This window comes from Astatotilapia calliptera, chromosome 20 (genome assembly GCF_900246225.1).
Source record: "Astatotilapia calliptera chromosome 20, fAstCal1.2, whole genome shotgun sequence".
In the NCBI taxonomy this organism is placed as follows: Eukaryota; Metazoa; Chordata; class Actinopteri; order Cichliformes; family Cichlidae; genus Astatotilapia; species Astatotilapia calliptera.
Window position 1 is genome coordinate 14,411,415 of NC_039321.1, and position 26,497 is coordinate 14,437,911.

At 45.2% G+C, this 26,497-nt stretch overlaps 2 protein-coding genes across 3 annotated transcripts; one reads left to right on the top strand and one right to left on the bottom strand.

Annotated features, from left to right (window-relative positions):
* Positions 1-3,623: 3,623 nt before the first annotated feature.
* LOC113013915 (uncharacterized) lies at positions 3,624-18,013 on the bottom strand. 2 transcript variants are annotated; one of them, XM_026155151.1, is made up of 2 exons: positions 17,982-18,013; positions 3,624-6,259 (listed from the first exon to the last, which is right to left on the bottom strand). In XM_026155151.1, the coding sequence occupies exon 2, from the start codon at positions 6,236-6,238 to the stop codon at positions 4,088-4,090; it is 2,151 nt and encodes a 716-aa protein (XP_026010936.1). In that variant the 5' UTR covers positions 6,239-6,259; positions 17,982-18,013; the 3' UTR covers positions 3,624-4,087. The 2 variants fall into 2 exon arrangements, with proteins under 2 accessions (XP_026010936.1, XP_026010935.1); XM_026155150.1 differs by lacking the exon at positions 17,982-18,013 and adding an exon at positions 17,804-17,857.
* A 3,477-nt stretch (positions 18,014-21,490) lies between these two features.
* Positions 21,491-23,280, top strand: LOC113013774 (coiled-coil domain-containing protein 80-like; the record flags this gene model as incomplete). Its single annotated transcript, XM_026154923.1, has 4 exons — positions 21,491-22,445; positions 22,600-22,698; positions 22,790-22,891; positions 23,075-23,280. Coding segments are annotated over exons 1-4 (591 nt in total), but the record flags the coding sequence as incomplete, so codon positions are not given.
* Between the last annotated feature and the right edge of the window lie 3,217 nt (positions 23,281-26,497).

A 26,497-nucleotide genomic window follows, 5' to 3' on the forward strand; every position in this document is an offset into this window, starting at 1 on the left:
TCCAATGAGTTACTGTCACGTTTATTTTCTGGAATCACAAGTGCTCTCAGACTTGACATTATATATTTCCACCATATGTGAGATCAGTCAAATTAAGAAAGGAGACATGCTTCTTGAAGAAGTAAAAGTCCAAGCTTAAGACATATTTTCAGTATGTAAATGTTGAAGTTTTGGGGTATGTTGTACTATACAGTCAAACCATTTGATGCCATTTGGTCCTATATCTACACAAATTTCAGTTGTAAAATCACAAGGCTAATAAGTTCACATAAACTTCATAACTTAATCAGAATGTACATAGATGTCCTACCACTGGGGGAAAGACCAAGCACCACAATCTACCACATTTTCTGAACCACTTGCTCTCATCCACATAGGGAGCCGCATTGAACTTGTTAATCTAACAAAAGAAAAAGTGACCTCAATTTTGCAGCGGTTTGCAGATTTGTTCTCCCACCTGCCCGACTTTAAATGGTAAATGGCCTGCATTTGTATAGCGCTTTTCTAGTCCTTAAGGACCCCAAAGTACTTTACACTACATTCAGTCATTCACACACTGGCAATGGCAAGCTACATTGCAGCCACAGCTGCCCTGGGGGGCACTGACAGAGGCGAGGCTGCCGGCCACAGGCGCCACCGGGCCCTCTGACCACCACCAGTAGGCAAACATGGGGTTAGTATCTTGCCCAAGTATATTTGGCATGCAGCCAGGAGGCAGCCTGGGATCGAACCACCGACCTTCTGATTAGTGGCTGACCTGCTCTGCCACCTGAGCTACAGCCACCCCAGAAACTTACGTTGCTCAAAGAGCGCTATTTTGAAACACAGCCTGGGGTGATAATGCACTCATAGCCTGACTCGAGCACAACAGGCAAATTGTTCAGAAGAAAATGGGCAAAATGTTGAAACTGGGAGTGATAGAAGAGTAACACATTGTGTTTCCTCACTTGTAGGGAACAAAGATCCTATGGAACGCCAGGACTGCCATAATGAATTAATTAAATACACCATTAAATAATTAATTAAATGTGGCAATAATTAATTAAAATCAGAAATAATTAATTACATAAATATTTACGACACATGTAATTAATTAATTATTGACACATTTAATTAATTATTTATTTATTTCACTTGGGTTTTTCTCCACATCACTTGCTGCTTCACCATCTGTAGCTGTAGCGCCACTGTCACCTCATCCGCCTGCAGTCACCCTTCTGCCATCTTCTTCACCGGCTGCTATGTCGCCACCTGGACCTGCCCTGCGTGAGCAGGAGCTCGGCGAGCCGGAGGAGCCCGCGAGGCAGCAAGAGGAGCAGGAGCACCTCAGCGAGCAGGAGCCGGAGCTGGAGCTCAGCGGGCAGGAGCTCGGAGAGCGGGAGAAGCCCGCGCCGCCAGCTGCGCAGCTCAGCGAGCCGGAGCAGCTCAGCGAGCCACCAGCTGAGGAGCCAGCGCCGCTGCAGCTCAGTGAGCCGGAGCAGTGTGTTTGTGTAGATGAAACTACAGGGTTATTTGCTGTGCAGAGAACTGGCCATGGGTTCTCTGTGCCAGTTCACGTTCAGAGGAAAACATGGGGGATGTCTCACAATATCAGATGTGAGCTGGAGGAATGTCAGCAATACCAGTTGCTGGCCCAGCGGAGCGGACTAGGCTTCAGTTTATGTGAGCACCTTCGCTCACTAGATTACTGCCGAGAAACTGTAAAGGAGGTTTTTCTTCAAGAGCACATCGTGATGGAAATGGTGGACCTTAAATTTTTTGGAGAGGCCAAAGCTGCTACATGCATAAAGAGACAGAAAGCTGCCCAGATGGCATATGCTCCACTTTGTGTGAGGGTGGATTTTGGTGGATCCTCAACACAGATCTGTTTGTCTGTATTTGAGCCGGAAATACACAGTTTCTGCCGTCTTGGCAGAATATTTGTGACTTATAATGCTCTGAGGAACACCTGGCATTGTGCTTGTGCAAAGCCTCGAATATCATGTCCTCATAAAAACATAGCTAAATGGCATCTCTTCCAGACACAGAGAGACATCTTCAAATCAACTGTACCACTATCATCAGGCACCCCATCACAGATGACTCAGGAGAGTTCTTCCTTTGAGGACAATGCCGCAGAATTCAACTTGTCCCAGAGCTGAAAGGCTGGCTGAACAGTCAAGTTGTTGAACAGTTCTTTGCAAACATGAGGAAAAGCAATTACTTTTTAAGTAATATGAGTCCATCCACACATGTGTTTTTGATGAGAAATATAACTCATCATTATAACACTGTCACCAACAAGAAACTTCTGGAGAGGCAGCTACGACATGGTCGACTTGGAAAGATCAATATCTCATTGTCAGCACTGGGTCAAGCTGTTGTAGGTAAGTATATGCATTGTCTTATGACCAGAACGCTACCACACAAATACAAATCTTTTTTACACACACACAAATTCTTTTTACACATACAAAACTGATTTACAAGTACAAAATATTTATGACCACATTTTGACCCCTTGGATTTGTTCCTATCTGTGTGTGTATATTCTTTTCTTTGTGTACCTAGCCCCAAAGGTGTGCAATAAACCCAGAGAAACCACAGAAACAGTGTTGAACCCAGCACCTTCAATGTCTGGTGACACTGGTAAAATTTCTTATTTTGAATAGTGATTGTCATATATAGGTGAAATAATAATCTTGCATTCATTATCTTGTTGTAGTTGAGGGCTCATAAACGAATTTGTTACATGCTGTTTCAAATGAATTTCCTTCTATAAATAGTGCTCATTTTTCTTGCATTTGTATGCATTTAATATGCATTCTATGTAGTGTTTTGTCTGAAACCTGTTAAAAGCCCTATAGAACCTCAGGAAAGAGTTGACAACAAGAAAGCCAATACAGGGAGTGCAGAATTATTAGGCAAATGAGTATTTTGTCCACATCATCCTCTTCATGCATGTTGTCTTACTCCAAGCTGTATAGGCTCGAAAGCCTACTACCAATTAAGCATATTAGGTGATGTGCATCTCTGTAATGAGAAGGGGTGTGGTCTAATGACATCAACACCCTATATCAGGTGTGCATAATTATTAGGCAACGTCCTTTCCTTTGGCAAAATGGGTCAAAAGAAGGACTTGACAGGCTCAGAAAAGTCAAAAATAGTGAGATATCTTGCAGAGGGATGCAGCAGTCTCAAAATTGCAAAGCTTCTGAAGCGTGATCATCGAACAATCAAGCGTTTCATTCAAAATAGTCAACAGGGTCGCAAGAAGCGTGTGGAAAAACCAAGGCGCAACATAACTGCCCATGAACTGAGAAAAGTCAAGCGTGCAGCTGCCAAGATGCCACTTGCCACCAGTTTGGCCATATTTCAGAGCTGCAACATCACTGGAGTGCCCAAAAGCGCAAGGTGTGCAATACTCAGAGACATGGCCAAGGTAAGAAAGGCTGAAAGACGACCACCACTGAACAAGACGCACAAGCTGAAACGTCAAGACTGGGCCAAGAAATATCTCAAGACTGATTTTTCTAAGGTTTTATGGACTGATGAAATGAGAGTGAGTCTTGATGGGCCAGATGGATGGGCCCGTGGCTGGATTGGTAAAGGGCAGAGAGCTCCAGTCCGACTCAGACGCCAGTGTTACAGGTACCGGGTGGCAGCACCTGTAGACAGCTATATATGTGTCCTGTAAACAGGAAAGAAATGATCAGACAGAGAGACGTGGCTTGCCGTTTCCTGAATACTCCGCCATTATGAGAAAACAGCGCGGAACATGCGCTTCAGGCTGCTAACAACAGGCCAAACCATGGTCTCACACTGCCACCTATTGGTATAAAAATGAAGTGTCCGCTACAAACATCCCAGGGTAGTTACCAAGTTTCCTGTTACAATTACTGTAGTTATTTAGGGCATTTCCAAATGGAAATATCACTTACATTGAAAGTGAAATTACTTAAATTAATTCACATAAATGTGATCACACATTAGTGGGTATCACACACTCCCTGACAAAAACAAAATGGCTCCCAACATTCACAAAATCATGACATTTTTAACTTTTGCTTCTCAAATTCTTATTAACTCTAATCAGTCCAAGAACTAGTTATGAAACAAGCAGTGGGGGTGGTGTGTATGCAGATGGGTTCAGTGATGCGTGATACTGGTATGGTGAGTATGGTATTGGGGTGCAGTACATTGGTGACTGTGACATACACACGGGCGGCACAATTGCCAATGGTGGGTATGGAAATACAGTGTATGATGGTATGGTTGTGGCAGGTAACTGTGGTGCTGTGCGTTCCCCAACTAGATTAACTGCCGCATGTGACTGCACTGAGGGTTTACCCAGTGATTCATAAGTCAGAAACTGTCGTGGCTTCCTGTGACGGGTAGCTCTTCTAATGTCCGTACAAGTATGTCCCGGTGGTTGAACCTGTACGTTAGACTGCAAATGAGTTTCACACTCCTCACCAGACCCTCTGGATTCAGATAGGTTGTCACTACCCACTTCCATTTCTTCCATCTCCTCTCTCAGAGAACATGGCAGGTGTGAGCATTCTCTCCCAGTTTCCTCTTCGAATTGTTCAATGCTGACGGATGGTGAATGCTCAGGCATAGTCAGTATGTCTTCCATCGTCTGCACAGGTGAATGTCCATTTTTTGTGTTTGTTGTCACTCTAATAGGTTCTTTGGTCTGGTATGACTGAGATGCAGGGTGTTGCTCATGGTCCAGGTTCTTTCTCACAGTCCTTTCAACAGGTGCTCTTAGCCAGTACCCCGAGCAATCACTCTCAGAACCGCTGTCAGAGATATCCCACATGTCTGTTTGTCTTTGTGCATCTGCCGATCTTTCCATCCTTCGTCTGTTGCGTGTTGTCTTTCCAATTGCAGGCTTTGCCAGGGGGGGAGTGACTTGAACAGGTAAGTCATTTACAAGTAACAGTAGATTGCGATGCAATGTTCGGGTTCTTTTTGGGTCTCCAGCTTCAGGATGGACTACGTAAACTGGGCTATCTGCTAGCTGCTCTTTTACTATATAAATAGTCCTCTCCCAATATGATCTCAACTTGCCAGGTCCTCCCTGCTCACTGAGGTTTCTGACCAGAACTCTGTCTCCTGGCTGAAGCATGACTCCTTTTGCCTTTTTATCATATGTTATTTTGCCTCTTGCACTAGACTTCTTGCTATTTTCACTAGCAATCCGATAAGCTTCCGACATTCGTTCGGCCCATTTCTTGGCATATCCTGTAGGTGAGTATGTTTCATTTTCCCCCTTCAATCCAAACAGCAGATCGACTGGTAGATGCGGGTGTCGTCCATAGAGGAGATAGAATGGTGAGTAGCCGGTGGACTCATGTCGAGTACAGTTGTACGCATGTACAAGATGTGGGAGGTGGTCTTTCCACTGTACTTTTTCCTTTTCTGTTAATGTTCTCAACATTTGGAGTATTGTCCTGTTGAGACGTTCTGAAGGGTTACTTTGAGGATGGTAAGGTGATGTTCTGGAATGTCTGACACCAGATAATTTCTGTAGTGTCCTGAACAGTTCATTCTCAAATTCACGACCCTGGTCGTGATGTAGTTTGGATGGGTATCCAAATCTGGGTATGAAATCCTGGAAAATCCGTTCAGCAGCTGTTTTCCCACTCTTGTTCCTTGTGGGGTATGCTTGAGCAAATCTAGTGAAATGGTCAATTACCACGAGAATATACTCATACCCTCCACGGCTGGCTTCCAAATGCAAAAAGTCAATACACACCAGTTCTAAAGGGTAGTCCGATCTTATACTACCCATGGGAGCCCTGACGTGTGTTACTGGTTTCTTGGACATGATACAGGGACACTTCTGGGTCACATAGGCTTCAATGTCCTTAGCCATAAAGGGCCAATAGAATCTGTCCCTTGCGAGATGTAGCACTCGGTCTGTCCCAACATGACCCATCGTGTCATGTAAATGTCTTAATGCTAAAGTCCTGTACTTGGCAGGAAGCACTAATTGTCTTCTGTCACTGGTACATCTATACAAGAGGTCATTTTCAAGATGTAACTTACCCCACTCATGGAGGAGTTTATGGGCAGTTCCTCTTACCATCTTGCGTATTTCATCTGTCAGTTTTGCTCCATCTAGTTTCAGCTTGAGGATTTGGCCAATGGCTGGATCCTCTCTTTGAGCTTTAACCAGATCATCATGGCTGATGCTCAGCGAGTTGATATGAGGCTGCTGATGGGGGTCCAGAGAAGAGATATTGAGCATGGCTACTGTTGGGGGAAAACTCTGTAAAAGACCCAGGAGAAATAAAGACACAATGAGACAAGATCACTTTTTATGCTTTAACGTGCACACGGGTAAGCTGTTCAGAACAACTCACACCGTGTACAGAGGCTTGGCACTTTTTATAGGAAAGACAGTGAGAACAGGATAAGAAAATACAAAACAGATAAAATAAACAACTCCATATGTGGCGCTAGTCTCGTCAGCAGAGAGCTGGGAGAAAGCTGTGAGAGATAAAACAATCTAAAACAATATGTCCCAAAACAGTATGTCTTTGCTGAGAAAGTCTAAAAGGATAATTCTAAACTAATCTAACCATAGACGAAGGGCATCCAAACAATGCTTTGTACATTTAAAAGAAGGTAAAGAAACATAATCATTTTTCCTGTAACAGCTACCCAAGCAACATCTTTCTGTCTGGCCACCTGGCTTCCATCCCAGACTGCCTGCACTGCCTCATCTGGAAATCCCTCTGTGCAAGCAGTTTCATATTTCTCTATATCCAAGGGGAGACGCGAAAGAGTGTCTGCGTCTACATTTGACTTTCCTGGCCTGTATCTGATGTCGAACCGGAAATCCGAGAGCTCTCCAACCCACCTATGTCCCACTGCGTTTAACTTTGCGGTACTCATTACATAGGTTAGGGGGTTGTTATCTGTATAAACTGTGAAGTGTGGGGCATAGTACAGGTAGTCACGGAATTTTTCACATACAGCCCATTTCAACGCAAGGAACTCTAATTTTCCACTATGCAGGTGGTAGTTGCGTTCTGCTTGTGTCAGAGTCCTAGATCCATAGCCAATTACTCTCAATTTCCCATGTTGACGCTGATACAGGACAGCTCCTAAGCCCTGGTCAGATGCATCTGTATGCAATGTGAAAGGCAGGCTAAAATCGGGATATGTCAGAACAGGGGGGTTGGTGAGGAGGGTCGCCAACTGTTCTAACGCTCTCTGGTGTTTCAGGGTCCACTCAACGTGCTCTCGAGAGGACAGCTGTGGGTGTTTGCTGTTTCTCACAGATTTCGGACACTGAGTTTTGCCTGGCTTGGTCTGAAGGAGTTCATAGATTGGTTTAGCTATTCGGGAAAAATCCTGGATATATGAGCGGTAGTAGCTTAGAAAGCCTGCCAGCTTCCTCACATCACCAACTGTTTGAGGTGTCTTAGATGTCAGGGTTTTGACAGCCTCCAGGTCTGCCGGGTCTATTTTGACTCCTTCAGCGGACACAAGCCGACCCACATATCGGACTTCTTGTTTGAAGAGGTCACATTTCTCCGGCCTCAATTTTACTCCATGTTCTTGGAGTGCCTGGAGAACCTTGCGGAGGGTCTCAACTAGAGATGGCACGATACCACTTTTTTATGTCCGATACCGATATCATAAATTTGGATATCTGCCGATACCGATATGAATCCGATATAGTGTTTTTTAATCAACAAAACTGTTTTTTTTAAATATCTTGCTGCATTTTGTATAAGTTCATACTCAAGTTTAAAACAACAACTACACTAAAGCTATTCTGTTATACCTGTATGCAAAAAAAAAATATTTCATAGTTCAGCAATACTGATCAATCTAATAAACTTAAACCTACACCATCCTCCCTATTCTGGTATTTTAAAGAGTACTTAGCAGAAATATTAAGCAACCTAACTAATAGGGTTCCAACTCCCAGCAACAACAAAAATAAATAAATAAAAAATAGGGAACCACCCCTCATGCTCCACCTCATGATGCTTAATCGACGTAATCAACCTTACTTTGATGCAGTGTGAAATAAAATGCACAGAAATCAATTATTTTTCAAGAAATATTAAATAGATTCAACATCTTTCTTCAACAAAATTGCAGACTGCACAGATGGTACCTTCCCAAAGGAAAAAGTACTATAGCTTACTAGGGTATATATATTAGACTTAATAGTCACTATATACAGTAATTGACTTCTATTCCTTTTACATCAAATTAAAACTTTGGGTGTCAGATAATTATTTATTAAAAGCTCGACATTTTAAATGAGAATAAGAAAGAAAAGTATGTCTTTGTGCCCCTTTTCCCTGTTAATGCCCTATCGGCCCCCCTGGCTAAACTTTGCTAGATCCGCCCCTGCACAGTTACCAGCGTCAGCTACGTAGAAAAAGATCCTGGTGTAGAAAGTAATATTAAATACATTCTAACAACAGCTTATCAAGCTTAAACGTGCTGCTGTTGTTCAGCCGCTGGTTTCCTCTTTCTGGTGCAAAGTGGGCCAAAAACAAACAAGAGACACGGACTCACGACAGAAAAGCCGATCAGCTGATCATTAAGCAGTTTCATGATTAAAGTAGCAGCAAGAAGAGGCAGTCGCTTGTTAAGCTTAATGCGGGAATGCTTTACAAACATTCAGAGATGGACTTACACACTTGCTGTACTTCTCTCGGGGATAACTTTGTCGGAGGTTGCTAGCTAAGCTCCAAATGCTATCCAGACCACCGACAGGTCCCGCATGCCACAGCCGCTCTATCACATGAGACATACTGCTCCGACGTGCTAATGTTCTGAGGTGAGTTACGGCGTGTTGCAAGTTTTGTGAGGTGCTTTCGTGATATTTAATGGATCGGATTACATTTTTTATTTTTCTCCGATATCCGATCCAGTAATTTAGGTCAGTATCGGACCGATACGGATACGTAATATCGGATCGGTCCATCTCTAGTCTCAACATGGTCGTCAAATGTTTTTGCATAGCAAAGTACATCGTCGAGGTATGGGACGCAACATTCATCTCTAAGAGAGCCAAGCATCTCTTCCATGCGCCGCTGAAAAGCAGCTGGGGCATTTGTGAGACCAAATGGGATGCGAACCCATTCATAAAGACCCCATGGTGTTACGAAGGCAGTGAGGTGGCGAGAGCCCTCAGCTACAAAGCCCTGGTGGTAAGCTTTTCCTTGGTCTAAGATGCTAAACCACGAGTACCCACCCAGAGTATCAATCAGATCCTGTATCCTGGGCAGTGGGTGTCGATCGGGAACAGTCTTTTTGTTCAGAAGGCGATAGTCTATGCATAAGCGTAAACTGCCATCTTTCTTTCTGACACAGACGACTGGGGCGGCGTACGGGGACTGAGACTTTACTATCCAGCCTTTTTACCAAAAGTTCTTGTATGTACTCTTTAACCTCTTTAAAAAGTGGCTTAGGGATGGATGAGTAGGTTTTCCCCAGGAAGGCCACCGCGCAGTTGGCTGCATGAAGAAAACAATACGTCAGGGAAACGGGAGCCGGTCCCTGTCACGGGACAAACCGTGTCCCACGCTCCGTCCCAATCTGACCTATGTAGTACTAGTGAGACTGTTGCTGTAAGTTTGGCAAAATGTGACGCTGACACCAAACATAATGTAGTGCCAACCCAGAGACAGAATAACCAAGAAAATAAATCTGCTATACTTCTTGGCAGTTCAACCAACAGTAAAAGTGAAAAATTAGCCAAACTAATTGGAAAAAAAGCTCTCACCCAGTGCCATCTAAATGGTTTAGCAGTTAGTGCTTTGTTGGACACGGGAGCTCAAGTGAGCATGATTGAAAGAGAGTGATAAATAAATATCTACCAGATACACCTGTAAGGTCACTTGATGAAGTCATTGATACTGAAGAAGAGTTAAAAGTCCGTGCTGTGAATGGTGACACTCTCCCATTTGATGGCTGGGTGCCAATCACAGTTAATTTGAGAGGGAATGAAGACCCTAATTTGTCAATAACTGTGCCTTTTCTTGTAAGCAGTTTTGTTTTGGAGAGACCGCTGCTGGGTTTCAATGTGATGGAGGAACTTGTGCAGGAACAACCAGGACGGTTCATGCCAACTCTCGTCACCCTGCTTTGCAATGCCATGTCAATACCAACAAAAAAGGCAGAGCTCCTGGTAAACCTCATCAAGGCTGATGAAGCCCCTGCACAATGTGGACGTCTGCGGACTGGCAGGTATGACACCCTCATTCCAGCGGGTCAGGTGATTTGGGTTAAGTGTCCAGTCTCACCTGCCATGAACCTGTCCGAATCTGTTTTCCTCTTTGAGCCTGATGTGGGCATGTACTGCTTAATTTTCTTAGAGAGCTCTTCGTAACTGAAGAGTATTTTTTGCAGTTCTATATCACGTTGGGAAACAGCAGTAGAGCTGGTATTCTGGGTCACACTGTCAGTTACTTCTGTACCACTATTATGACCATCTTCTAAAAACATTGCATTAGTTGGACTCACTTCAACACTGACATCATGAGGCTGAGCATTTGGACATAGATCACATGAATCATTACCAGTGGCAGCCTGTATCTGCAAATCAGAAACATGACCCTGGGTAACAGCATCAACAACATCTTTCAGTGACAATAAGTGTGACATGCCCTGATCTTCTGACTCTAATAAAGCCTTACTGCACATGAAACCACTGATGTACTCGAAGCAACTGTCTTCATCCCCTGACTTAAGGCAAGACTGATCCACTCCTGGCACTGGACCCAGAGATTTGGCAATCTGGAACAGTTCATCAGCAGAGAGGGCGAGAAGGTCTTTCTTGATGGCCCACACCAAGCTCCTCCTCTCACCTTCCGCTATGGTTGCTTCCCTATCCCTTGCAGTGGGTCACACAATGTCAGCTTTCGTACAGTTTTTGCCTTGATGGGCGATGGTCCGAGCACCAAGCAGCACCAAGCAGTCCTTATTTGTCTTTTTCCTTACTTCTTGTCCATTGTGCTAGTTGTGACACATGGCCAATGCATTTCCTGCACAATTAGTAGCATCTATTCTCCATCAGGCAGCAGCAGGAGGTGTCGGTAACAACCAGCAGACTGGAGTTGTTGGTGTTTTCTTGCCACTCTTGGCCCAAAGTACCGGTATTACTGGATCAGCTCCCAGCCTCAAAGGCAGGACTGATCCCGGACGAGCCCCCAGAAAACTGTTACAGGTACCGGGTGGCAGCACCTGTAGACAGCTATATATGTGTCCTGTAAACAGGAAAGAAATGATCAGACAGAGAGACTTGGCTTGCCGTTTCCTGAATACTCCGCCATTATGAGAAAATAGCGCGGAACATGCGCTTCAGGCTGCTAACAACAGGCCAAACCATGGTCTCACACTGCCACCTATTGGTATAAAAATGAAGCGTCCGCTACAAACATCCCAGGGTAGTTACCAAGTTTCCTGTTACAATTACTGTAGTTATTTAGGGCATTTCCAAATGGAAATATCACTTACATTGAAAGTGAAATTACTTAAATTAATTCACATAAATGTGATCACACATTAGTGGGTATCACACCAGCAAGGTGGAGGTGGAGTACTGGTTTGGGCTGGTATCATCAAAGATGAGCTTGTGGGGCCTTTTTGGGTTGAGGATGGAGTCAAGCTCAACTCCCAGTCCTACTGCCAGTTTCTGGAAGACACCATCTTCAAGCAGTGGTACAGGAAGAAGTCTGCATCCTTCAAGAAAAACATGATTTTCATGCAGGACAATGCTCCATCACACGCGTCCAAGTACTCCACAGCGTGGCTGGCAAGAAAGGGTATAAAAGAAGAAAAACTAATGACATGGCCACCTTGTTCACCTGATCTGAACCCCATTGAGAACCTATGGTCCATCATCAAATGTGAGATTTACAAGGAGGGAAAACAGTACACCTCTCTGAACAGTGTCTGGGAGGCTGTGGTTGCTGCTGCACGCAATGTTGATGGTGAACAGATCAAAACACTGACAGAATCCATGGATGGCAGGCTTTTGAGTGTCCTTGCAAAGAAAGGTGGCTATATTGGTCGCTGATTTGTTTATGTTTTGTTTTTGAATGTCAGAAATGTGTATTTGTGAATGTGGAAATGTTATATTGGTTTCACTGGTAAAAATAAATAATTGAAATGGGTATATATTTGTTTTTTGTTAAGTTGCCTAATAATTATGCACAGTAATAGTCACCTGCACACACAGATATCCCCCTAAAATAGCTAAAACTAAAAACAAACTAAAAACTACTTCCAAAAACATTCAGCTTTGATATTAATGAGTTTTTTGGGTTCATTGAGAACATGGTTGTTGTTCAATAATAAAATTAGTCCTCAAAAATACAACTTGCCTAATAATTCTGCACTCCCTATAGAAGGTCAACAGATGCAACTTTTCCTGACGTGTGTGGACCACCGTGCGAAGCTCTGACAAAGCCTGAGAACATTTTGGCCAGCCGTTCATCATGGTGTATGTTGTAGCTTGTAGCTTGTATGTTAAAGTTTTCAGATGTCGCAAAGTGCAACTTTTAGTGCTTATCTGATTTTGTCATCCACAGTCTATGACAACTCTGTTTTTTTAGCTCAACTATGTTCTGGACATCAGCAGACCCAAAGATGAGCTGATTGTTGAAACGTCTTCTGGATGCCTCACGCGGTCAGGACCCAGTCGCCATCCTATATGGACCCGGACCTATAGTTAACAAAATATTAAATTATATTTAATTTTGACCGGCGATTCAATTTTAAGCGGTAACGTTACATTGTATTAGACCAGGGAACATACAAACCAATGGTGTGCGAGTTAAGCCACCCACGTGACACTACTTAGCCAATCACATCTGCGCATTCAAGGCGATCGCAACGCTGAGTGCAGACACAGACAGACAGAGGAAAGAGATGGTGAGAGGCGAATGACAAGCGAGACGATTAACGATACAGTGAGACAAGATGTGAGTGGGAGTCACAAGAGGTAAAACAACCATGGCGCTTTCAAAAAAGAGAAAAGTAGACATTGAAAATAGAACTTTCAAGACTGAATGGACCGACAGGTATGTAATAACGACAGGAGAGGTCTCAGTGTCTCACTCCAACTTTATTAACTGACTCTCAGAACTTCACATATAGTAAGCGCCAAAATCTCCACCCCAACACTTCCCTTCAACTTGGGTGTGAGTGGAGCCACCTGGTGGTCCGCCACACATACCCCCCCCCCCCCCCTGAACACACAGTTAGGTCTCTATTCAGTCCAGGACCCTGGGTCTAAGCAAACGACCCAAACGACTGAACCTGGGAGGGAGAGAACAGGCAGAGGAAGGTCCATCCTGTGAACGAGGCTGGTGAAGGCGAGCAGGAAAGGCAGGAGGAGGCTCAAACGCCGGTGGTCCGGGGGTAGTCCTGGGGGGAAAACCAGAGTCTGTCAACCCCATCGAAGGAGGACGGCCACAGCGAGGGGCCTGGGCCGGCACTACATTACTGTCCGGAAGAACATGTGCAGGTTTAAGTCTGTCAACACACACAGTCTCCCTTCGACCCCCAAAATCCAAAACAAAATGTTTCTGGCCCGGTTCAATAACCCTGAATGGGCCGTCATACAGCGGCCGCAGCATTGTCCTGTGGGCATCGTGCCTGACAAAAACAAACTTAGCAGTCTCTAAAGTCTTTGGAACAAAGGTGTCAGGCACGCAATGGCGCACCGGACCAGGAACCCGAAGCGAGTGCAAACGCGGGTTGAGAGATAGCACCGATGGATCGAAGCAGGGAGGAGGATTTTCGGGCAAGAATTCTCCAGGCATGCGGAGGGGCTGACCAAACACTAGCTCAGCTGGGGAAGCTCCTTAACCGCAGAGCGCAGCCCAAGCAAAACCCACGGGAGGCGGTCAACCCAATTGCCATCCTTTAAGGAGGTGTGAAAAGCAGCCTTAAGCGACCGGTGTAACCGTTCACACATCCCATTAGCTTGCGGGTTGTATGCGGTTGTGCGGTGGACTTTAGCCCCCAGTCCATCAGCCATGGCCGACCAAAGCTCGGAAATGAACTGGGGGCCTCTGTCTGACGCAATGTCCGCGGGTGGGCCAAAACGCGAGACCCAGGTTGACAAAAACACCTTGGCCACCACTTCTGCGGTAGTGGACGCCAGGGGGACCGCCTCCGGCCACCTGGTGGTCCGGTCAACAACAGTCAAAAGGTGCGTAAAACCTTGTGACTGCGGCAGAGGACCCACCAGATCAACATACACATGATCGAAACGTTTGCCGGGTATGAAGAACGGCTCCAGGGGTGCCTTGGTGTGTTTATGAACCTTCGCGCGCTGGCAGGGAATGCACGCCGACGCCCATTCCTTAACAGATTTGCAAAGGCCTGGCCAAACAAATTTAGAGCTGACCAGTTTAACAGAGGCCCGGACCCCTGGATGAGAGAGAGCATGTACCGAGTCAAAAACTTGACGACGCCAGGAAGCGGGAACCACTGGGCGAAGGCGGCCGGTGGAAACGTCACAGACGAGGAGGGGACCACCGTCCTGCATGGTTCTGTCCTCTAGTATGAGGCCCGTCTGGGTGGATTTAAGCGCGAGGATGTCACCGCTCTGATCGGCAGCCATGGCGGAGTAGTCTATGCCGAGAAAGACGGGAGAAACCAGCGCACGGGACAAACAGTCAGCCACATGATTGGGTTTACCAGCCACGTGCCGAATGTCCGTGGTAAACTCAGAAATGGCTGCCAACTGGCGCTGGTGGCGTGCACTCCATGGATCAGAAACCTTGGACATGGCAAACGTCAAGGGTTTCTGGTCCACGTATGCGGTAAAGTGACGATCCTCGAGAAAAAAACGGAAATGACGAGTCGCCAGGTGGAGCGCCAGTAGCTCCCTGTCAAAAACGCTGTAATTGCGTTCGCTGTCACGTAGCGTACGGCTGAAAAAGGCGAGCGGTTGCCAGACACCCAAGATTCGCTGTTCCAGCACCGCACCCACCGCTATGTCCGACGCATCGGTGGTCAACGCAATCGGCGCTGAGGGGGATGGGTGGGCCAGAAGGGCAGCATCAGCTAACGCTGACTTAGCATCAGAAAACGCTTGGATTCTTTCCGGAAACCAGTCAACGGAGTCATTAGCTTTCTTACCTTTTAACGCGCCATAAAGGGGCTTCAGCAGATGTGCCGCTCTGGGGAGAAAACGGTTGTAAAAATTCACCATCCCCAAAAATTCCTGCAGTGCCTTAACATTCGTGGGATGCGGAAATTCCGAAACAGCTTGGACGTTGTCAGGCAACGGAACCGCGCCCTCGGCGGAAACACGGTGCCCAAGGAAATCGAGAACGGGCAACCCAAACTGGCATTTAGACGGATTAATAATCAGTCCATGCTCCGCCAAACGCTGAAAAACCTGACGCAGATGGAACATGTGCTGCTCCTTCGAGCTGCTGGCCACCAGTATATCATCAAGATATACAAAAACAAAGGGCAGCCCGCGCAAGACCGAGTCCATCAACCGCTGGAAGGTTTGGGTGGCACCTTTCAGGCCAAACGGCATGCGCAGAAACTCGAAAAGGCCGAAAGGTGTAATTACGGCGGTTTTGGGGACATCCTCCCCGCGCCCGGGAACCTGGTGATATCCCCGTACCAAATCGATCTTCGAAAAAACCGAGGTCCCCGCAAGATGGGCGGAAAAATCTTGGATGTGGGGAATGGGATAACGATCGTTCTCTGTGACATTATTAAGACGGCGGAAATCCCCACAAGGTCGCCACCGACCATCAGATTTAGGCACCATGTGTAACGGAGAAGCCCAGGCACTGTTCGAATGCTGCACGATGCCCAGGCGCTCCATGGTGGCAAATTCTTCCCGAGCGACAGCCAGTTTGGCAGGGTCGAGGCGGCGCGCGCGCGAACACCAGGGGCCCTACTGTAGTTATGTAATGCTCCACCCATGCTTCGTCACCGTGCTCGAGAAAGTGGGGACAGTGAGTGAGGGAAACTCAGAAAGCAAACACTGAAAAACGTCACCCAAATCTACTGAGTTAGCATGTACCACGGGCTGAGCACCCTGAGTCAAACAGGTAATGAGGAAAATAACACAGCATCAATTAAACATCTGTTAGCAACATCAACCAGCAGTCCGTGAGCACAAAGAAAATCAGCGCCTATTATAGCAGCAACAACAAAGTTCCACTGAAAGTCACGGTCATGAAAGCAAACAGTCACCAACCTTTCACCGAAAGGTTTTGATGGGAGAGCCATTATCCGCTGTTAGCAATGGCCCGCAGCCCTCAGCTAGCCTGTCCGAGCCAGCCGGGGGAAGAAGGCTCTTCTGTGAGCCGGAGTCCACCAGGAAACGCCTCCCCGAGCATGAGCCCTCTAAGAAAAGCAGCCTTTCCTTGCCAGCGGTCGCGGCTGCTACAGAGCGCTGACATGCCCATTTCCCTGGGTCTGGAAACTGCAAGGCGGGAGACAGCGCCGTGCCTTCGCTCCAAAACGCTGGTGATAAAAACAAAGCCCTTTTCCGCGGTGCCGCTGTGCAGCGATTCCGGCCACCGTGGACGAGTCGTCCACGGTGGCCGGAATGCTCCCGGAATGCTCCGGAATGCTCCCTCCGACTCGGAGGGCCCCTGGGGCATCGGTGAGGGGGCGGGGGAAAACGCTGGTGAGTTCTGAACAATCGCCTGGACGCCGAAAGTCCTGGTAGCCAGGAGGATGCGATCCGCCTCTTCCGCAAGGGAGCGGTAATCCTTCGTGGCCAATAGCGGGGAGTTGGCAAGGCCAGCGCGCATTGGAGCCGGCAGCTGTCGGAGAAAGAGGTGGGTGAAGAGAAATCCTCCGTCATCCGCGCCCAGCAAGGACAGCATGCTCTCCATGAGCTCGAGAGCGGTGCCGTCGCCCAGGCCCGTGAGGGAAAGGAGTTTCTCGGCCCGCTCAGCATCAGAGAGGGAGTAACGCCGCAGCAGCAGCGCCTTGAGGGCGGCATACTTGCCTTGGGCTGGGGGGTCCCGGACGAGAGTCATCACGCGGTGGGTTGACAGCGGGTCAAGTGAGGCCACCACATGGTGGTATTTAGTATCGTCGGCTGAAACTCCACGAAGAACAAACTGAGCTTCTACGTGCACGAACCATGAAGGAGGATCGTGAAGCCAAAAATCCGGCAATTTAAGCGCCACAGCAAACGCAGCCATCGGCGGAGGTGAAAGTCCGGCGGTCCGATGCTTCCAGGCCGGAGCTGGCTTCGTCGTCGAGCCTTAGCATGTTCGCTACAGGGGTCACCAATGTGGAGGTATGTAATAACGACAGGAGAGGTCTCAGTGTCTCACTCCAACTTTATTAACTGACTCTCAGAACTTCACATATAGTAAGTGCCAAAATCTCCACCCCAACACTTCCCTTCAAGTTGGGTGTGAGTGGAGCCACCTGGTGGTCCGCCACAATATGTTCATTCTTCCGGCCGCAAGCAGCAAACCAGTGTGTCTCATATGTTCAGAAACCGTGGCACTGATTAAAAGTGGCAATGTCAAACGCCACTATGAGACAAAGCACAAAGCTTTTGAACAATCATACCCACCCCAGTCTGAACTCAGGTCCCAGAAAATTAGCAGTCTCAGAGCCCAATATGATCAATCCACAAGGATCTTAACCAGTTCTTTCACCGCCCAACAACATGCTCATGAATGTTCCCTCAGAGTTGCTTGGATTTTAGGTCAACACAAAAAGCCCTTTGCAGATGCAGGTGTTGTCAAAGAGTGCATGAGTGCAGTAGCAGAAACATTACTTGAGGGTAAACAAAAAGAAGAGCTTTGTGAGAAAATAAAGCAACTACCTATGTCAGCATCAACAGCCCGGCGGCGGGGTCTGTATATTCTCGATTACCGCTGTCGAGAAATAAAACAAACTTTTAAAAATCTGCTCCGGGTCGGGAGGGGCGGTATAACACACTTGGATTACTCCGTCACATCCTGTTATTCAAAAAATGGCAGATAATGCAACATATTGTTTACCTTCGGTTTTAAAACTTATTTCTCCGCAGTTCTCCCGGTATGCGGAGACGAAAATAACGTCGTCTTCTTGTTCTTCTTTTCCCCGCGGCGGCAGTGGAGGTTCTGCGGGTAGTATGGCGTCTAATTCGGCACGGAAAACGGCCGGATTTATGCTGCTACTCTCCGCACTATCGATAGCTTCTGTAAGTATCAGATTTTTTGATAAAACAAGTCTATCTAAACTTATTTAAAAAAATGATATATACTTATTTAATCGTACCGTAGTCCACTTGCGTGAAATCATTGATGTAGAAATCTAAAAGAAAGTAATCAAATTATTGACATCTCTGTTGATATATAATTTAAAGTCGTAAAGAAAAAAAAAAAAAAAAAAACTTACCGGGGTGAGGTACGAACAGATCTGGCGAGATGGCCCTGGCGCTCTGATCGGCGGCGTTGTTTGAACGGGATGCTGACATAATATTCACGGATTCTTCCTCGCGATTGGTAGAACTTTCATAGTAGGGGCCGAGCAGATATCGGCTCTTTTGACTCCCCTCCCGTTTCTTCTCTCATTTTATCCTCGTCTAGCGAGGCATCTGTTTTTTCCTCATCCTTCGGGTCTCTCTCTCTCTCTGTGTGTGTGTGTGTGTGTGTGTGTGTGTGTGTGTGTGTGTGTGTGCAGTCGGGAGAGTTGAGGTATCCAATTTCCTTTTTTTGAATACCTTCTTGTGAGGGCTGTCTGTTTTCCGCATTCTGCAACGGTAAAATACGACTTAGAGGCGGATATTTGTTTTACCTTATGGGCAACAGTTGTTCTTGTTCGCCTCCTGTTGACAAAACTCGCCTCATGGTTTAAACTTGACTCTGAGAAAAAAAACTCTTTCCCACAGAGGGGGTGCTTTAATAAACTTATTCGAATATGAGCTTTTTTCCACTAAGGCTTATTTTAGGGGAGGAGATGTACGAAATTATTTACCGGGTTACAAGCAATGATAATATCGGCTGTTGACTCCTCAGTGTCATCATTTTCTGTCTATTGAGAAAACCCAGTGTAAAAGTAGCTAAAAGTAATGAAGAAAAAAACTTTGGTCTGACAAGGAGCAGGCTGCGCAAAACCTACCTCATATAGATGTTTTAATAATAATAATAATATTTTTTTGGGGGGGCGCAATATAGGTTATAAGCATTGAGAAAAAACTGATATCTGCTGTCTCATTCCTCCTTGACCCGCGGGGTGTGTGTGTGTGTGTGTGTGTGTGTGTGTGTGTGTGTGTAACAAGATCGCCTGTCACGGCAATTATGGTTTGTTTTTCAGTCACTTGTAAAAGGGACTCTCAAAAGGAAAAGTAGTATTCACTAAGGGATATTTATTCATTTTTACACATACGAGGTAGGCAGCCTGTAGGTTACAAACGGATAGAAAGTTCTTCTTTTCATCACAAGCTATGGTGTATCTTAAAGGTTTTTTACTGCGTCTGTATTATAGGAAAATAAAATACTATTGAAAGAAACGGTTCTCTACAGGCAATAAGAAGTCACTCTTTTTTCCCATTACAAGCGCCGGTGCAGCTTAAGAAAGTAAAATTACATCCGCTATTGTAAAAAAAAAAAAAAAAAAAAAAAAAAAAAATACAGAGAAAATTGACAAAATATTGAAACAGAATTCAAACTATGAGTTTGTGGAAAACTAACTGCCGCTCTGTCTCTCTATACAGCACAGAATCAGCTGCTGCATCACCGCTCTGCTTTTATGCCGCTCCCATGCTGCAGACCCTCCCTCCCTCTAAAAACTTTTTTCTTTTTTTTCCAACAACAGGTTTCCCCTCCCTTCTCCGGATGCCGGGGGTTTCCCACCCCTCCCTTCTCCGGATGCAATCCGTCACGCTTATTACACACTTCCGGGGGGAGGGGGGAGGTCAAAAGGTCATGATTAGGGCCATCAATCAAATCGATTTAATTTTGTCACATACTGTAGGGAGTATCTCTCTGGCAATTTATAATCAAACAGTTTAAGCTTTCCCCATGGTGTCTTGAAGACCATATTGTTTAAAAGTCTGCAACTGTGTGCTAGCTTTATGATAAGAATTATCAGCCTATATTGATGGTTACAAATTATTGTGTGGGTGTGCATGTGCAATCTTTTATATAAAAAAAACAAACAAAATTTGATATTTTGTAATGTAATATTGGACTGACTTGCTTTGAAATGCCAGGAATTACAAACTCAGATTTATTGATTAATTGAATGCAGAAAGTGAGAGACAGCATCTAGGTCTAAATCTTGTGCTGCAAATGATGACAATAAAAGTCTCAAATATAACAAAACCAAAGATTATAGATACTCAACAAATACAGACTTTTCCCATCACTTAAACCCAAACAGATCCTCAAAGTATAACTGATTGCATTCAATTTGCCTCCAAAACAACAACAACAACTAAGCTCAAACAACAAAAATGAGTAAATAAGATTTCCTATGCAAACTGGGCCTTTTTATCTTTAAAGGTAGAAAAGCTGGTCATCCAGTTTCATATTGGGCTCTTTGCGGATGCTCTGACCCACAAGGAAAGCCAACTTGTGGGCGTACTGGCAGGGAGCAGGCACTCTGATGATCCCCTAAAGCACAAAGAAAAACAATCAGGCATGACCAACACAATGCCAAAGTCAGTGACATTTACACAGTCGGGGAAAATTATTTGATCCTGCTGAATTTATACGTTTGCTCACTTACACAGAAATGAAGTCTAATTTTTAATGGCAGTTTTATTTTAACAAATATAGAAAAAAAACCATTATATCAGAGTTATGAATGGATTCACATGTCACTGAGTGAAAAAAGTATTTGATACACAAGTAAAACACAAGTGGGTACTTTGTGAAGGAACTCTTGGCCAGTACAGCCGTATAGTCTGTCACCAGGTTTGCACACATCTCTGGAGTGATTTTGGCCCGGTCCTTTTTACAGAAACTAAGTCCTTTAGGTTTCTCAGTTGCCACTTGGGAACTCAAAGCTTAAGCTCCCTCCACAGGTTTTCTATACAATTGAGGTCTGGAAACTGACTAGACCACTCAATGACCTTAATGTACTACTTCTTTGGCCGGTATGTTTTAGGTCATCATCATGCTGGAAGACTGATTCGGACTAGGGCTGCCACGATTAGTCGACTATCAAAATCGTCGACGACTAATTTAATAGTTGATGTGTCGTTTGAAGCTTTGTAAGATCCCAAAAGACGCAGGAATAAGTAGTAGTATTTAAGGGTGTAATAACGGACTGAAGCAGAAGATGGCAGCACTGCATGTACAAGGATGCCAGCTGCCGTTAAACCTTGAAGAAGAGGAAGCCTTGTCCCAGAATTCGTAGCGCAGCCCTGCTCAGTTTCCAACAATGGCGGCAGCTAGTTAGTTTTAATGTTACCCTTATTATTCTTTCTGGGTCACAAAATAAACGTTTAACATATTTTCAGGCGAGAATGTAGCTGTGTAAACTTCAAATATCTGCTCAGTTTATCCGTGTATTTCCGTGGTGCTGATGCTGCACTGAGCAAAAAGCTCCTGAAGCTTTTGAAGTGTGAAAAATCAGGGTGAAAAAATGCAGCAAAGACCTGACACAGGACCTGAGAGATGCATCTGGGCTTGCAGTTGATCCATATACTGCTTACTGAAGCCACATCAGAAATGGTGTCAGTGTGAGGGTGGCTGTCAAAAAATTACTCTTAAGGAAGAGAAATTGGAAGAAAATGTTATGGTATGCCAAATGACACAATAACCAGACTGAAAATCCCTGTGAGCCCTGTTGCAACAGTGCTTATTGAGTCATAGTTTGACAGAGAATAAACAAAAACAGCCAACATCCACATAAAACTCTTGGATTACTTAAAGAATTGACCTGAAAGCTTGCCTGATACATAGATTTCTTGGAATATAAAGGTCATCTTACTGAATATTGATATACAAGATAAGGGGTATATAGTCTCAATGACACGGTCATCTTTGTATTGCATTATACTGAGTTGTTTCTCCTCATAAGCTGTTTCACAGATGAGCCATTAATGGAAAAGCCACCACATATCTCGAAACGGCTCACACAGCATAATTAGAATGATATTCTTTTAACCAAATTAACCCGCAGTGTTGTTTTTAGTGTCTTGTATTTGATCATTATTTCTGCAAGTTTTAGTTCACACTTACATCCTGTCAATGTTGTCTTTTTAAAACCTTTCTGAGACACACACAACACTTTTAAAAAATTCTTTGGCAGTATAATAATCATAATGTAAAGGGGAAGTCTGATAAACATGTGTGCGTGCATGTTTGTATGTATTCCAGCAGGTTTGGCTGGATCCATTTCCAGTCGCAGCCATGTGCCCTTGTGCCCCAGGCTGTGCTCCGGCTCATCAGCCTACATTCTTGCTCTCGGGCTAGGCTTTGTAACACTGGGGACCAGCCGCATCCTACTTCTGAAAATGTCTGCCAGTGCCGGTGATTACCTGACAGTAAACACATGCACACAACTTTTTTTTTCCACATCTGGATAAAAAGATTTAAAAAACAGTGTTAATTTTTCTGGCGTGCATTACAGTGATGTGTTGGCAGCTTGCTCAGTACGTGTCTTCACATTTTGTTCTGTTTGCAGAAAACAAGTATGACTTCCTCCCAGCATCTGTAAATCTGCTTGCTGAGGCTCTTAAACTGCACTTTTGTCTGGTCATGTCAGTCAGGGTCATAGTCCAAGGTAAACTTTGATAGCATACTGCTGTTCTCATTTGAAGTCATGCTGTTGTCTAAAAATTGTTTGCCTCATTCTGATGTCTTTTCAAAAAAAGGTTGCCATGGTTACACAGGCCTGAGGTACATCGCCATTCTGAAGCTGGTTGGCACAGAGTTGCCAGATATGGGCGGAGTCTTGGAGCTCTATCCTATCAATGGTAAGAATTTTTAATACAAAATAGTGAACAGATATATTTTCTGAAAGCTAAGGTCTCTACTTTTTTGGTATCTGAGTTCAGTGTGATAAGTTTAGAGGAAGAGGAAAATGTCGATGTGCTACATCTATTGTGAAATTCACTCTTTAATAGGTTGTTCCTAACCTGATCCTCTGGTCCATCCAGGGAGTGCTACCGTGGAGCGTGAAGGGCTCTCAGCTACCCTCGTGAAGGACATGAGAAACTACTTCCAAATCAGCCCAGAATACTTCTCCATGCTGCTGGTGGGGAAGGACGGCAATGTTAAGTGCTGGTACCCCTCACCCATGTGGTCCATGGCCATTATCTATGACCTGGTAGACTCTATGCAGCAGGGCCGTGCAGAGAGGTTTAAAGGGGCGGGTGCTCAAAGTTAAAAAGGGGCACATTGAACCAGGCTGAATAACAACAACACACATTCATCAAGAATCTAATATGGGAAGGGCAGGGCTGTGTTGATCTGAGACTGTAGACATTAAAAAGTCCAGAGGAGAGATGGTAGCTGATTAAACAAGTGTCATGAGATAATAACAAAATGCAAAGATTGGTGACAGCGCTTGGAACCATAAGGCAACAAAAAACTGTGAGAAATCATTTAGGCTCTGCCTGTGAATCACTCTTCCAAAGGGAGGGCCGATGAGGAGAGGGAGGGCTGATGAGGAGAGGGTTGGCATGGCAATGCTTCTAACTTAGTCCATGGGCGCTCCTCACCCCCACGCCCACTCAGAGCCTCCTTCAGATGAGAGCCCTTCCTTGTTCCTAAAACTCATCAAAAATAGCCTTCCGCTAAGACTCGCCTCTGGCTGGGTTACAAGCAAAGTGTGTTTTGTTGGTGTGTGTGTGGTGTGTGAGATCTGGTTATTCAATCATCGTTATTGTTGTGGTGAAGCGGTCCGGTGCCCGTGCCTGGTGATGAGCCTGCTTTTCATCGCGTCAGTCTTCATGCTTCAACATCTGGGGGAAGTAACCGCTCTTAAGCAACCCGGGCCGAATGACCTTGGACCCTGCGCCTCAGTTTCTTAATCTTTTTGGACCTGGACAAACAACAAATGAACCCATACCTCCCCCACCTCTTTTCTCTGCTGTCACTCTAACAAACACAACAAATTGTTTTACTGTACACGATCTCGCATGTAGCCGTTCGACTCTGGTGACCATAGCCGTTGTTGCTGCTCGTTCCCATGTACTGTGTGCATGGGTCTACACAATGATGGGGTGTAATGGAGGAAAAGCGGTGTGCTGTCGACCTTATCAAAGCAGGCAGGAGTAAGCCTGTGTCTGAGTCAATGGTGTATGAATTAAGTGCATGTGAAACAATGACACTTATCGTTGTTTTCAGGCCCCCACCAACATTTCTCCCGTAGCCTGATTTACAATATTTATTTTTTTTTTTTTGTTAACACATTGTACAAATGTGATTGTATTATTGTCATTAAAAAAATGAAGAAGAAAAAAAGTCCAAAATTTAATAGTGTGTGTTTTTTTAAATTTAACCTTACTTTGTTTGACTAAAAAAAAAATCTTTTTTTGTTTTTCAAGAGTCATGTTGATAGTATGGAGAAGGCTTTTTGTACACTGAAATGTGAGGACAGAATATTCTCTTAGCGCCATGTTGCTTTAGTTGAGTCGATGGTATGAGAGGTGGTTCTCTTCATACTTTCTAACCTATGCTGTCATCCATTACTAAGAGCTCATAGGACAGTCCGGCTCGAGCGGTTTTCACAAAGGGCATTTTACTAGTGTTTGTTCGATTAAAATTTAAAAGGCCTTGATGGTGGCTTTTAGATGGGATTAACAAACAGGATATATTGGAAAAACAGAAAAATTGACCAATGGCTTAAATAGTTAAGAAATGTCTCACTAGGTGTGATTTCGGGCAGTCTCATAACTAAACGACTTTAACAAATTCGCAGCACTTGTATTTATCCGACTGGAGGCTTTGGGCTGTAATTCAATAATCTATTTCATGTTCTTGTGTTGGACTAAAAATTCACATTTAAAGCTCATCCTTATTCATATCGCGTTGTTAAATCTAGGGCGTATGGATTGCTGTATGAACTCATTTGAGCATACCTTGTCTTATTAAAACTTAAAGCTCTCGAGGATTCGATTTACATCTGGAAATTTCGGACATATATGCTCTGAATTATATTGTGAGGTGGAAGAATGGATCTAATGGCACTCTCACGCAGCTCAGCAAGGTATTACGTCCGGTTATGTGTGGGCGTAGTTTACTCAGATACATCCGGAGAGTACGTGCATATACTATAGTCGCTCAGCCCCTGCTTTTTAGGCACTTCCGAAGCATTACATAGACGAGGTCGGAACTTATAAAGTTCAAGTAGGCGGTCACAGGGTGGGTATGTGCCACCTGTGTGTAAAGCTATGCCATTGGGCTCGGGCGAATGCCAACACAGTCTCAATTATGATGGATGTCACCATTGGATATTTCTAGATTTAAGTGGGCATATGCGTATTACCATTCCCTTCGTCGAGTGTGTACGAGACCATTCCTTATTTTGGACGACTAACTCTGTCTTGTCAGTGTTGACATATAGTAAAGCTCATAATTGGACAACGCAGAGAGACTGTGATATCTAACGATTATAGAGCATTTTAATCATCGCCTAGTCAGCAGCGCCATATAGTTACTTGTTTTGTAGATTGCTGGCACAGTCAAATGTAGATACACAGCACAGGCCTGGTTGTGGTATCTGTACTACTGGCATCATGAGTCAAATGCAACGCACGAGCGCCAGTGTTGTCTGGTGATATGGCCGCCTTCGTGCTCGAGATATGCTCGGCACAGGGTCTGGTGTGATATTTGTGATGTGTGTCTCTGTACGTAGAGGGGGCGTATGCCGCAGGCCCGGACTGGTTGTGTGTGGAAAGTGGTGCCTTCCAGGGCCAGCATGTAGGCACAGGCCTCTGTGATCGGACGTTCGCTAGTATATGTGTCTCGTGCCTCAGCCAGCAGGCCATCGGGAGGGCCGTAGCTAGTGCGGTGATAATTAGTGTTGAGCTGCTCTAAGTCAGTGCAAAGTATCTCTCACACGGGGCGAGACTTCTGGTTGTTATGGAGTTATAGTTGGCCTCAGCCAGTTGTCCTCAATAAAATAACGTGCTATATTCTGAGCTCGCTTGAAGGATAGTGGTGTATTATAATTGTCGATAGAAGAGTAAAGGTCACGGAAGGTGTTGTGTTTTGCTGGCCTTAAGCCAGCCAGTGGCACGACCGGCACCTCGGTGTTGTGTACAGCTGGCTCGCTTAGATGCATCATAGGTGATGTGTTGTTGGTGTCAATGGTGTCTCTTCCACGCCATGAGGGACTAGCAGTGAAAGCACGCATCGCCTGTGGTTTGTAAGTGTTCCATAGCAAGTCAGCGCTGGAACTGGAAGTGGCTTCATGCGCGACAGGTCCTGGTGGTGTAGCGGTCAAGCCAGAGCACAGGCCCTGGTGTGGTGTAAGTGGCCTCAGCCAGTGCACACGCCCTGGTGTGGTGTAAGTGGCCTGAGCAAGAGCCACAGACCCTGGTGTGGTGTAATTGGCCTCAATAGCAACTAACAAT

What these genes read in the sequence shown, in the direction of transcription:
- LOC113013915 (XM_026155151.1), bottom strand. Translation starts at nt 6,238, where the DNA reads ATGCTCAATATCTCTTCTCTGGACCCCCATCAGCAGCCTCATATCAAC.